This window comes from Tupaia chinensis, unplaced genomic scaffold (assembly GCF_000334495.1).
Source record: "Tupaia chinensis unplaced genomic scaffold, TupChi_1.0 Scaffold000541_1, whole genome shotgun sequence".
Lineage (NCBI taxonomy): Eukaryota > Metazoa > Chordata > Mammalia > Scandentia > Tupaiidae > Tupaia > Tupaia belangeri.
This window is the reverse complement of record NW_006160054.1, coordinates 499,829-513,490: the sequence shown is the minus strand read 5'-3', so window position 1 is coordinate 513,490 and position 13,662 is coordinate 499,829. Positions and strand designations below refer to the sequence as shown.

At 42.0% G+C, this 13,662-nt stretch overlaps 1 protein-coding gene across 1 annotated transcript in view; it reads left to right on the top strand.

Moving 5' to 3' along the window:
- Nucleotides 1-12,442, top strand: part of FBN2 (fibrillin 2) — a 279,939-nt gene extending 267,497 nt beyond the window's left edge. Inside the window, 3 exon segments of the mRNA XM_027775292.1 lie at nt 5,848-6,079; nt 8,297-8,468; nt 11,770-12,442. Of these exon segments, the coding sequence (XP_027631093.1) occupies nt 5,848-6,079; nt 8,297-8,468; nt 11,770-12,144 (779 nt within the window). The 3' untranslated portion in view covers nt 12,145-12,442.
- Nucleotides 12,443-13,662: the final 1,220 nt, after the last annotated feature.

The window sequence follows — 13,662 nt, the reverse complement described above, 5'->3', positions numbered from 1 at the left end:
GGCCAACCGCAGTTTGAGTCCCAGACCCGGTGGCTTCAAAATCGCTGGGGGTGTATGCGTGCGTGCCCAGGATCCCAGGAAGAGAATGGAGGAGGAAGGATTGGTCATCACTCCGTAGGGAGTGATTTCTCACTTTCCCTCTCATTGTCTCTGTCTCTCCCCACCACCCATGCCCTAAAGCAGAAACCTTAAAAAAATTAAATTAAATTAAAAAAACTTGAATACAGCCTTTGAATCTTAAAGCTTAAATACCAGGGAACCAGCAGTTAGCATAATGGCTATGTCGCTGGACTCCCACGTAGTCGACCTCGGTTTGCGTCCCGGACCCGGGCGCGTGTGCATGCGTGCCCAAGATCCCGAGAGGAAAATGGAGGAGAAGGGATTGCGGTGTGACCATCCCCCCTGGGGGGTGATTTCTCGCTTTCTATCTCTATGTCCCTCTCTGTCTGTCTGGTGAGCACACACGCCTTATAGCGAAAACCTCTCAAAAAAAAAAAAAAGCTTAAATACCAGGACTTAAGACTGAAGCATAGGGTTCATTCTACTAGTTTCTTTACTTATGTGTGTTCAAAAATAGTCATAATAAAAATCTTACATTTAAGTACCCAAAAGAAAACTCAACTAGAGTTTTTATCATTTTAAATTTCTGCTAGATATAATTTTAAGTTTCTGAAGGTGGTGTCAAGAGTCACCTTTATTCAACAAGGTCAGTCACTTTTTATCACTGATTTAATATCTGTAGATTTGGAAGTAAAAAAATTCCCATCCATTCCCCCTCATACAAATAAAGAAGAACGCAAGCCAACTTAATGAGGACAGTTCCTCTGTGTGCCCCTGTTGCATAGTCTAACAAGATAGTCTGTTTTAGATAGAAAAAGTACCTACTTCACAGCAAATGCTGTTGACAGCTTTGGACAGAAGTGTTCATAAAATAAAATACGTAGGCATTCAGCCTTTCTTTTTGCACTGATAATAGTCATGGAAGTTCTCTTGTTAAGCAGTGACTGATCAAAGAGAACAGCCTTCTCTACCTGAATAGCCAGCTGACTGAGTTAGCATCGACCTAGTTTCTAGTTGCAGTTGACCACACTTCACAGACACATCACCCAGAACATGTTGACATTAGATGCTGGCATTACTGAGTAGAAAGGGGAGCCGTGGTCCTGCAGAGACATGGCAGGGTGCTTCCTGTTTCTCTGTATGATTTACACTACTCCACTAGCTATGTCACAATCCACTCAATAATTTAATGTGATCTTAATCTTTTTGGTCTTCACAAAAGAAATGTCCAATGACAGTTGATTGGATTGAGAAGAATATTAAGAATATTAAGATAAATTTCAAAGACACAAAACTAACTCTGTGATGGTCACAACTATGCTCTGACCTTATGCCAGGTCAAAGACATGTCTGCCACATTAACATATTTTTCTCCCTTGGAAGAAAATGCAGAAACTAATGTGTGACTAAGAAGTTAAAGAGGAAGTATCAAAAATCACCCCCCAGGGGAGATGGCCACACCACAATCCCTTCTCCTCCATTCTCCTCTCAGGATCTTGGGCACGCACACACACACACCCAGCATGAGTTTAAGCCACCGGGTCCAGGACGCAAACCGCAGTCGACTATGTGGGAGTCCAGCAACATAGCCATTATGCTAACTGCTGGTCCCAATCAAAGTAATTTTATAAACTTAATCCACTTCTTTTTCCTCTTCATGGTGGAAATAATGTTGCAAAACTGGTTATGCCCTGATTTAGAGACTGATAAACACAAAATATAGGCACACTCTTTAGAATGTAGGGGACAGTATTTTTTTAAGTACTTATTAATAGTATAAAACAACTCCCCCCCCCTTTTTGTTTTGTACTTTTTTTCTGAGAGATATTTTTCACAATAGGGCATGCACACTCACCAGAGAGACAATGCGAGAAATAAACCCCCAGGGGGATAGCCACACCACAATCCTTTCTCCTCTCAGGATTTTGGGCACGCACACACATGCTCCCTGTGTGAATTTCAAGCCGCCAGGTCCAGAACTGGAACCGCTGTCCGCCATATGGGAGTCCAGCACTTTATCTACCACACCACCTGTTAGCCCCAAACAATATTATTATATTACAGCATTTATAAAGTATGAAGCCCACCACTTTATGGACTTCTTGGTTAATTCTATGGGACTTAAGGCAAAAGAATTATTTTATAATATTTCACATCCTGTCAACTTAAAAAGAATTCTTGTTTCTGAAGAGAATATAAGTAGCAATAAGAACATGTATGGAATATTAACTCAATTTTCCACTTTTTAAGTTTCCTGAAGTTTCCATCTCTAAACAACAAGTGGAAAAATAGCTGCATAAGTTTTTACCAAATGCGGGGGCTGTGTTTGGAATAGTCTGACTTAAAATCAAGACAGTGTGTTATGTCTCAGTTCCCCTTTATGAGATCCTGGGGTGGGCACTTCAGCGAGGCAATCACTCTCAGAGCAGCTGAGGCTGGAGTCTAGCCAGAAATCTGTGTTCCCTCTAATCAGGAGAGCCCCTGTGGCCAGAGGAATAAATGGTTTTGAAGGTGAGTTCAACATTCATTAGACATGAGCAAATATCCCCATTAGCAAGCATTAATTTGAGAGCTTGATAGCAAGTCCCTGGAGTAACACACAGCAGGGATTTATTTCTAAAGGTTCTAGATTCTTCTGTGCAGGATTGAGGAATCCAACTGTGTCTAATAAAATTACCCTTTTTTAGAATTATTTATTTAATTGTATTTATTCTTCTTATTCTTACTTAATTCGACCACAGAGAAAGAGAAAGTGAGAAAGCAAGCTGCCAGATCCGAAACTCAAACCATGGTCATCCATATTGGAGTCCAGCACCCAACCACCGCACCACCCACCAGTTCCAAAATTGCTGACTTTCTTTTCTTGAATCTATGTAACACAGTTGGAATTTTAACTCAAATGTATGGTTGAAATAGAGGGAAATAGCCCCTCAGAAAACTAACACAATCAACAAGTTTGTAAAAGTACGTGAATTATGACAAAATGCAAATTGAAAGGCCAGTTCTCACTACTTGTGTGAATTCTTTAATCATGTATATAATCAATGCGGAAATATAGAGTAAAGCTTCTAAACAGACTGACCCAGGGGCTTCTAGCAAATGTTCCATACTGTTGGTGCATCTAAAAATTTTAAATAGATAAAATTGTAAACCTATCATGACATTAATACTTCCATTCATTCAAAAGAAAGCAAAAGTTCTTTGAAAATGTTAATATAGAAAAAAAAAAAAAAGAAAGAAAGAAAGCTTTCAATTCATACTAACTCCTTAAGAAGTTTCCAGCTTGGGGCCAGCAGGCGGCATAATGGTTAAGTCACTGGACTCCCACATAGTCGACCGCGGTCAAGTCCCAGACATGGTGGCTTGAAACTCATACTGGGCATGTGTGCATGTGTGCCCAAAATCCCCAGAGGAGAATGGAGGAGAAGGGATTGTAGCATGGCCATCCCCGCTGGGGGGTGATTTCTTGCTCTCTGTCTCTCTGGCAAGTACACTCACCCTAGAGCAAAAATCTCTCAAACAAAAAAAAGGAAGAAGTTTCCAGCCAGTTACTGCAGAGAAATGGTAAGTTTCTAGTTCACAGATTGTAGAGACACAGGTAATATTCTCACTACTTGGAAGCACTATAATTATTCAAAATTAAAAACATGAATATTGTTAACATTGGCACATGAAGAAATGTCTTAATATATGAAATGTTTGTTATTAGTATTTGTAACATTTAGTTGCTTCTATAGCCTTTTGAAAATAATGTAAGTGGTATATTTAATTTATTTAATTAATTGGTTTTTGTCTGATAATTTTTTTTTGTCTAATGCTTTTTACTTTGTTTTAAATTATGAACATGAGTTGCCTGATACTTTTTCTACCTAACACCACATCTAGTACTATATTCATGGTGGGATCATTTCATCAAATTATAATCTAATTTAGAGTCCCTGTTAGGAGAGAAACACTGCGTAGGAACGTCAGATCCCATTATAAAAGCACATGAGCCTCTGGGGCAGAATTCCCAGTCTTTTGTAGATAGAAATAATACGACAATTGTATGTATGTCCCATGTAGCCAAATTATTGAGCATTTATTGACATACTGTCTCCCCATGTCATAAAGGGTACAAATTTTCATATTTGGAGTAACCATAAAATGGTTTTATATTCAGTAATTAAGAATTCTACATTTGGTGGTCTCATTTCATTCTGAAACTATAATCATGTTACAAAAATGTACCTAATAACATCTACCCTTTCAATAACCTCTATCCTTTGCTTAGCAATGTTTAATTTCCTGTCTTGAGAGGAAAGACCTGATCTGACTCTTCCATAATCTCACCGAGTTACTGTGGATGGGAACTTCCCACCTAGCCAACATTCTGTCCCCTGCCTACACCTACTTGCAACTGGCCCTGTCTCCCCCACATGGGATAAATATGCACCTGCCATATATCAGGTGAACAGACACTCTGTGCTCCATATGGAGTCACAAGAATTGAAAGAATTCCCTGGAACAGATGTGATTTGTGCCCAGGGTGAAATCTGGATTGTAAAAAAGCCCAAAGGAGTCAAGCCACATGCTATATATCAAATCTTCCAAGATAAAAGCACAATCATGCTTTGAATTTGTGAAAATGGTAATAGCAACCAAAAGTTTAACCTATAATTATCCTGCTGTCAGGCATTTATGGCATGATATTAGTCATTAAACTAGTAAACACCACATGTCAGCTGGTGGCTGGGTACAGATTTATCTTAGAAGGCACAGCCTACACAAACAGGTGCTCAGGGTTAACGCTGTACAAGGTTGTTGGTTCAGTAAACCCAATTAAGTAGTGATTCTCTCCATTGTTTTCATTTAGGGTTTTTAAACATTTTTATATGCATTTTCGCCAGATATAATAAAGGTTCTGGAATGAATACAAATACAGAAAGAGAGGAGATAAGCTTTTATAAACATTTAAATGTATAATTTACAAACTATTAAATTCACCCTTTTAAAGTGTACAGTTATATCGGTTTTAGTATATTCTTACAAGTGTGTACAACCATCCACACTAATTTCAGAATATTCTCATTACCTAACTTCCCCCAAAAGATCCCCACACACATAACAGCCGTCTTTCCCCATCTCTGTCTGCCCTCAGCTCCCGGCAACTACGAATCAACTTTGTCTGTCTGTGGATTTGCCTGAGATATTGGCTTTTAATGTCACTTTTTCTTAATAGAATAGAAGAGTGGGACCAGCAGTTAGCGTAATGGCTATGTCACTGGACTCCCATGTAGTCAACCGCAGTTCGTGTCCTGAACCCGGTGGCTTAAAACTCACTCCGGGCGCATGTGCGTGCATGCCCAAGATCCCAAGAGGAGAATGGAGGAGAAGGGATTGCAGCGTAGCCATCCCCCCTGGGGGGTGATTTCTTGCTTTCTGTCTCTCTGTCTCTGTTTGTCTGGTGAGCACACACGTCCTATAGCAAAAAAAAAAACTCTCAAAAAAAAAAAAAGAGAGAGAGAGAATAGAAGAGTTATTCATTAGGAAAACTGTAGATTCCAAGCCTGCAGATATATTCAGAAACATAGGACGAACAGAATACAAAAGAGTGAAGTTGTCTTTTTTTTTAATATCATAATTAGGAGAATTTTTTACATTGTATATACTTTGCAAATCAACCATCAGAGTTTAAAAAAAATTCATACTATTGTCACTCCCCCATAAGATCATAGGTTCTCGGAGACGGCTCTTCTGTACCTTCTGCCCCTTCCCTGCATGAGAGTGTCCTGCTTGTCTCCCCAGATGAGAACGAATGCTCCAACCCTGGTGCCTGTGGCTCCGCTTCCTGCTACAACACTCTGGGGAGTTACAAGTGTGCCTGCCCCTCAGGGTTCTCCTTCGACCAGTTCTCCAGCACCTGCCACGACGTGAATGAATGCTCATCCTCCAAGAACCCCTGCAATTATGGCTGCTCCAACACGGAAGGGGGTTACCTTTGCGGCTGCCCACCTGGGTACTACAGAGTGGGACAGGGGTAAGACAGTCCAGCAGCCTCCCCAAGCAGGAACACGCGGTCCGAAAGGGTGGCCGTCCTTCCCCTCACTGACTTCAGGCTACCTGACTACTCCCACTGCAGGGCGTGGGCTGGTGGGTAAGTCCAAGAGGCAAAAGCTTGCCCAGAGTTCTGGGGGTATGCAGATTAGCACCAACAAGGACACAGACAGTGTTTATGGTGTAGGATCCTCCTTCGCAGTGAGCATACATGTAGATCTACACACAGAACTGCTCTGCCCCTTGTAACAGCCTGAACTGCTTCTGTCACACCCAATGCCAGAGACAAGCAGATGTTTAAAGTGCGGCTCAGGACCAGCAGATGGTGTAAAGGTTATGTCGCTGGACTCCCACATAGTGAACCTCAGTTCAAGTCCTGGATCCAGTGGCTTAAAACTCACACCGGGCGCATCTGTGTGTGTACCCAAAATCCCGAGAGGGGGATGGAGGAGAAGGGATTGCAGCGTGGCCATCACCCTGGGGGAAGGGGTGATTTCTTGCTTTCTGTCTCTCTGTCTCTCTCTCTATCTCTACAGCAAGCACTCATGCCCTATACCAAAAATATCTCTCTCAATAAATAAATAAAGACACAGCTCGCATGTTGCTGTAGATACCCGGGCTGTCACAGAGAAGTGGAAATGACCTTGACCTAGATTGGTCCCTGGATACTAGCTATGCTGGCCTGGCAGTACTGAGAAAGGAAAGAGTTTATCCTCTTTGCTCATCGGGCTTGCTAGTGACAGAGAGAGCATGGCGCCTGGTCAGCGCGGCACCACTCAGCGTGGCCCGTCTCCACAAAGCTGGCTTCTCTCCAGCTCATCGCACTTTCTCAAGTCCTGTGGGCCGTGGCCAAGGTACCAATCCATCAAGGCAGTGGCGCTCAGTAGCCCAGATGGGCACAGGAGTCAGTCAGGTCACCAAAGTGCAGGGCAGACACTGAGGGGCACAGCCCAATGTGTCCAGCATTGGTACCTAAACACTAGAAGCAAAACACATGGCCTACACCAGGGTCACTTAGAGCTGACTCACTGACTCTTATTATCCAAAATAGGAACTCAAAAACATCAGTTTTTAAAAATGCATTTATCTCTTTCATGAACGAGAGAGAGAAAGAGAGAGGTAGCATTCCCAGTAGGGTCTTGACACCACTGTCCCACTCCAAATCTTCAGTCAGACACAGATCATGAGCAGCCAAGTGCCTGGCATTCTCAGGGAACTCTGCGGACTAGAACCTGGAACCTTCCCCTGTGTGGCTGCCTTACAGAGCTTCACATTTTATCACGGTGCCACCACCTGGAATCTGTCGTGAAACACGGAACTTGGTGGCAAGCAGCAAACATAGGCTTCAGGTTCTTGAAACAAGGGAACTTATTTTAGCATTCTCTTTGGAAATTCATACCCCATTTCTACCTTCTTGGGTTAACTACATTCAAGTGCTTCGGGCTAGTTGGAATTGAAAAGGGAGGAGCTTAGGTTGTACCCACAGAATTTTGCTGTTTCAAAATAAAGGAAAGTCTCATGGATTAGCATTGAAGAAAAGAGCTATAAAAAATATTAGGTTTAGGGACCAGCAGTTAGCATAATGGCTATGTCACTGGACTCCCATGGAGTCGATCACAATTCACATCCTGGACCTGGTGGCTTAAACTCATGCCAGCCATGTGTGCGTGTGTGCCCAAGATCCCAAGAGGAGAATGGAGGAGAAGGGATTGAGCAATGGCCATCCCCCCTGGGGGGTGATTTCTTGCTTTCTGTCTCTCTGTCTCTGTCTGTCTGGCAAGCACACATGCCCTATAGCAAAAACCTCTCAAAAAAAAAAAAAAAAGAATATTAGGTTTAGAGTTTGCTTTGTTGGTTTCCTATCTCTGAAAGACCTTTGCTCTGACACTGGAAAAGTGTGGTCAGAGTTAGTAATCAGGCCAGCTCTGTAGCCTGCTGGTTAAGGCAACTGGACTCCACATAGCCAACAATCCTATTCAAGTTCCAGACCTGGGCATGCATGCATACTTGCATGCATGGTCAAAACCCTGCAAGGAGAGAGATGAAGAAGGTATTGCAGCATTACCGTGCCTTATGAAGGGTACTTTCTCTCCTCCCTCTCTTTCTTTTTATGTGCCCTGTTTCTGGCGAGCATATGCCACCTCTAGGGGAAAAAAAAATCACTAATAAAATCTAACAATACCTGCCTTCTTGCAAATAGCCACTGTGTCTCAGGAATGGGATTTAACAAAGGGCAGTACCTGTCGCTGGATACAGAGGTTGATGAGGAAAATGCCCTGTCCCCGGAAGCTTGCTACGAGTGCAAACTCAACGGCTACCCGAAGAAGGAGACCAGGCAGAAGAGAAGTGCTCACGAACTCGAACCCACTGCTGTGAGTACACCTTACTTTGTCCTGCTATAGAATTTTACTGAGGAGCCAGCAGGTGGCATGGTGATTAAGGCACTGGACTCCCACCTGGCCAACTGCAGTTCAAGTCCTGGATATGGTGGCTTGGAAATCATGCCAGACACATGTACAGGAATGTCCAAAATCTGAAGAGGAGAATGGAGGAGAAGGGATTGCAGTGAGAGGGGACTTCTCTCTCTCTCTCTCTCTCTTTCTCTCTCTCTCTCTGTCTCTCTCATGGTGAGCACGCATACTCTGTGGCAAAATGTAAAAAAAAAAAAATCGTCAGCATGGAGTCACATGTACAATGCAGTTTATGTTGTTTTCAGTCTCAGCAAAGTTAAATCTATCTTGCATTTAATAAATAAATTAATGGTCCCATTATGATTTTTAAAAAGTCAGGTAAAATTAGTTGATTTATTAACTCAAAGCACAAACACGGGGGGGGGGCAAAGTTTAAGATTCACAGTTTCAGATTTTTTGTTTTGATTTGTGTCATTGGTATAAGATGTCCATCTAGAAAAAAATATATTTTGAAATGATTCAAAGCAAAAACTCAAGTGCGAAAGTGTCCAGTCTCACTTCATACATGTGTAACACGCTAGGGTGATTTTCATGTTCAGTAGGTAAGCCAGCTAGTTTTCATGCTTTGTGATTTATGTATGAAATGGTTGTTTCTTCCATAAAAATGTTATCTTCAAATAACTTGTATTTTTAAGGAACTGAAGATCTGAATTTCCCACCACGGGTGTTTTTTCACTGTTAATGGCATTTTAGCAGAGTAGTGAAGGGGACGGGTCACAGACTGCCTGGTTTTGAGTATATTCCCTGACCCTCTCCACTCATTACCTGTGTTAGAGAGTACAAGTTTACTTAAACTCTCTCTCTCGCTCTCTCTTTAATTGCCAGAGAGTGTGTGCACTTACCAGAGAGAGACAGAGAGGAAAAGAGAGGGAAAATGCACCCCCAGAAGGGCATGGCCACACTATAATCCCTTCTCCTCCATTTCTTCATCCTTTTAGGATTTGGGGAACACACCACATGAGTCAGTTGGTTTTTCAAGCTGCTGGGGCTGGATTTGAACTGCAGTCAGCTATGTGGGATCCTGTTTCCTTAACCATTAGCCACTAGGATACGGGGCAGGCCCTTATTTAATCTCTCTCTACCTCAATTTCTTTATCTGAAAAATTATAATAACAACACTTACCTCTGAAGGTTAACAAGAAGATAGATTAAGTTGAGATATGTAAAGTACCTAGAACCTAGTACCTATATATACATATATATATATATAAAATCACGCATAATTGACCCCTATTGGTGATTAATATCCATATCTCAAGATGCTCATAATTTCCTCCAAAATAAGAGACAACAGAGAGTCATCACTCACCACTTTATTCAGTTAATATTACTGATAAATTACCCCACCCAAAAATCTAGTCGGGACCAGCCCCATGCATAATGGGTAAGGGAGTCAGATCCCACATGGCCAACCACAGTTCAAATTCTAGCCTCTGTAGCCTGAAAAACATGCCAGGTTTATGGCTGATCCCAACAGGATGGAGAAATGGAGAAGGAATTGCAGCATGACCACACCTCATTGAGAGGTGCCTTCTCCCTCTCACTCTCTTTTGTCTCTCATGGTGAGAACAAGTAACTTCTAGCAAAAACAAACCAAAAAAAGCATAAGCAACCAAAGCATTGTGGGTTTTTTGTTTTTTTATTTTTTGTTTTGTTTTATTTTGCCTTAAATAGTATTCTTACACTTCCCATCTCTTTAACCAAGTCTGAGTTGCTTTATCTGAGTCTTACCCCACTGGCTTTTACCAAAGTTGATTTGAACTAGAGTCCCAAGGGCTCTGCAGATCACTCACTCTGCAATAGCACTGATGACTCCCAGGAAACATCACTCATGATCTCGTCATTCTTTTTTTTTTTTTTTTTAATGCCACAGAGCATGTGCGTATGGGAAAGAGAGAGAGAGAGAAAGCCCTCCCTCAGCGGGACCTGGTCACATCACCATCTTTTATCCTCTAATTCTCTATTCCATTGGGATCCTGGGCATGCATGTGGGTATCCAATTTGTTTTCCTTTCTTTTTTTTTCAAGAATTATTTTATTTAACCTTATTTATTTATTTTAGTTTGACCAGAGAGAGACAGAAAAAGTGAGAAAGCAAGCCACCAGGTTTGGGACTCGAACCACAGTTGGCCATGTGGGAGTCCAGCGCCCTTAACCACTATGCCACCTGCCGGGCCCCCACCTTGCCTTTCAATTCACTGAGGCCAGGACTTGAACCCTAGTCAGACATATGGGATTCAGCTTTGTCTGTACAACACTTAACCATTGTGCTATGGTTCAGCCATCCACCCATTATTTCTTGGAATTCCAGGCAGGCAGTGCAGCGGTTGAGGTGCTGAACTTCCACATGGCTGACCACGGTGGAGTCCCAGACCTGGTGTTTACTTCTCACTTTCCTTCTCTCTCTCTGCAAAAAATTAATAATAATTAATTAAAATAAGTAATTCTGTTTTAAAAAAGAAACCTAGGCTGAACCTACAGAGTCAAGATTTCTCTGGGTAGGACCAGCAGTTAGCGTAATGGCTCTGTCACTGGACTCCCATGTAGTTGACTATGGTTTGAGTCCCGGACCTGGTGACTTAAACTCATGCCAGGTGCATGTGCATGCGTGCCCAAGATCCCGAGAGGAGCCTGGAGGAGAAGGGATTGCGGCGTGGCCATCCCCCCTGGGGGGGGGGATTTCTCGCTTTCTGTCTGTCTCTCTCTGTCTTTCTGGCAAGCACACACACCTTATAGCAAAAAAACTCTCAAATAAAAAGATTTCTCTGGGTACAGTGTTTGTCATTGGACAACCTCAACATTCCTCATTTTCATCCAGAAAAATAAAATTAAATTATTTCCTAAGTTATCTTTTTTTATTATAAGCATGATATTCCACAAATTATTAAAAACAACAACAACAAAAAAAAAACATGAAATTTGAATGTTCTCTGTAAGCTCAGTGCTATGATTTTAGTTCCTCCTGAAGGCCAAGTAGGAAGTTGTAAAGATTTACAGGGCATTCTTTACAGAACTGACCTTTTCTCCCAACTGACAGAAATTCACAACAGCCTCACTCACAGCCCTGCTCAGAAGGTGCAGAAAGGGGGAGCGGGGAGCCTTGACTTAGCCAGGTAGCCAAGGCCCCAGCAGCCAGGTCCCTTGCTAGTTCGTTGCCAGTGCTGTGGCAGCTTATCCCACATTGTTTCCTGCTCTTTCTCCAGGCGGGGCAGATCAGCCTAGAGAGTGTGGACATGGACAGCCCCGTCAACATGAAGTTCAACCTCTCGGGCCTCGGCGCTAAAGAGCACATACTGGAACTCATGCCCGCCATCGAGCCCCTCAACAACCACATCCGCTATATCATCTCCCAAGGGAATGACGACGGCACCTTCCGCATCCACCAAAGAAATGGGCTCAGCTACTTGCACACAGCCAAGAAGAAGCTCGTGCCCGGCACATACACACTGGAAATCACTAGTATCCCTCTCTACAAGAAGAAGGAGCTTAAGAAACTGGAAGAGAGCAATGAGGATGACTACCTCCTAGGGGAGCTCGGGGAGGCTCTCAGAATGAGGCTGCAGATTCAGCTCTATTAAGCCTTCCCAGACTTGGTTGCAGGCTCAAATCCCAGCACAGTCAGACTCCAGAAGCATTTGGAAAGCCAATGGCTCATGTTAAAGAGGAAAAAATAATAATAATAATAATGACTCTGGTTTTCTTTCCTCCCTGTCTCAGACTTCAGAATGTTGACTCTCACAGGAGGGATGATTTAGACTCTGGTGTGGCCAAAGATTTGAGTTCAAAGGCAACCGTGGTTACTGTATTTTTTTTTTTATATAACTTCATTTTAAAATATATTAAAAAAAAGAAAACTAAATGTTCAAGAGATCAGCATATGGCACTAAATGCACAATAATAATGTAAGCTTTTTTTTTTTTTTTTTTCTTGCCAGAGTACATATATGTAACACTTTGGGTATTTTGCTATAGTTGCTAATTAAAAAAAAATATAGATGTTTATTTATTTTTAATGCAGTAATATATGGAGAAATGAACAAACTATGTAAACAAAAAGGGAAACTCACTTGTTTTTCTTTAGATTTATAAATTTGAGCTATTTCTTTTAGAGGTGCTTTTAAAAATTCAATAGATTCAAGAGATGTTTCCTTTGGTTTTCTGCCAGTCATCCAACTGGTACACACCTGATTATTTTAAAGAAAACCTCACAGAGCTGAATGGGCAGTATAATCAATAACTTAAAAAGGCGAGGAGGTCATTCGATCCCTTATAAAGGAGATCAAAGCCAGAGCAGCTCGCTGTGACGATGTTTCATATCACCAGACACACCAGGCAACAGAAGATCAAGCACAACCACTGTAGCAAAATACCTTGACTGCTTGTGAGACCGTTAAGCGTTGCAGGCCAAACCGTACTGTATTTCCTTCTCATAACCTCAAGGAACCACATGTGCTACCCACAACACCTCATTCTTACCCAGGGTGCGCTGCGTGCTTGTGGTACCGTAGGCAGCTGAAGAACCCCGTTCCTTGGGAAAGGAACACCTGGCGTTCTGTAGCGTTTGGTGCTGTCTTAGATTAATGGTGCATTTATTATGCTCAAGCTATTTCAGGATTGCCATATGTGCAAACGAATCATGCAGTGCAGCCAAGGAATATATGTTGTTGTTTTTGTTTTTGTTTTTTTTTAAATCCATTATTTTTAGAATTTTCATTAATACTGTAGTTATATACCATATGCCTCATTTTATCATAGCCTATTGTGTATGAAAGATGTTTGTACAATGAATTGATGTTTTAGTTTGCTTTAGTCATTGAAAAAGGTATTGTTCCAGGACGTGCTAATAAGAGTACGTCTCCGTGTTCTTCTCAGCCCAAGAACCTGTCCCTGGACCAGTGACCAAACCTCATATGTGACATGGCCAAAGCACACGCAGACTCCCAGCTGTTGCTCGCACATCTGTGCTGACCAAAGATTAGTAACCAGTTCTAGCCACTGTTTTGGAGTTTTTGTTTTGTTTTGCTTTAATAACTGAAAAAAAAAAAAAAAAAGGAAGGAAGGAAGAAACAATGTAAATTTGTAATCAAGTGTTTGTGA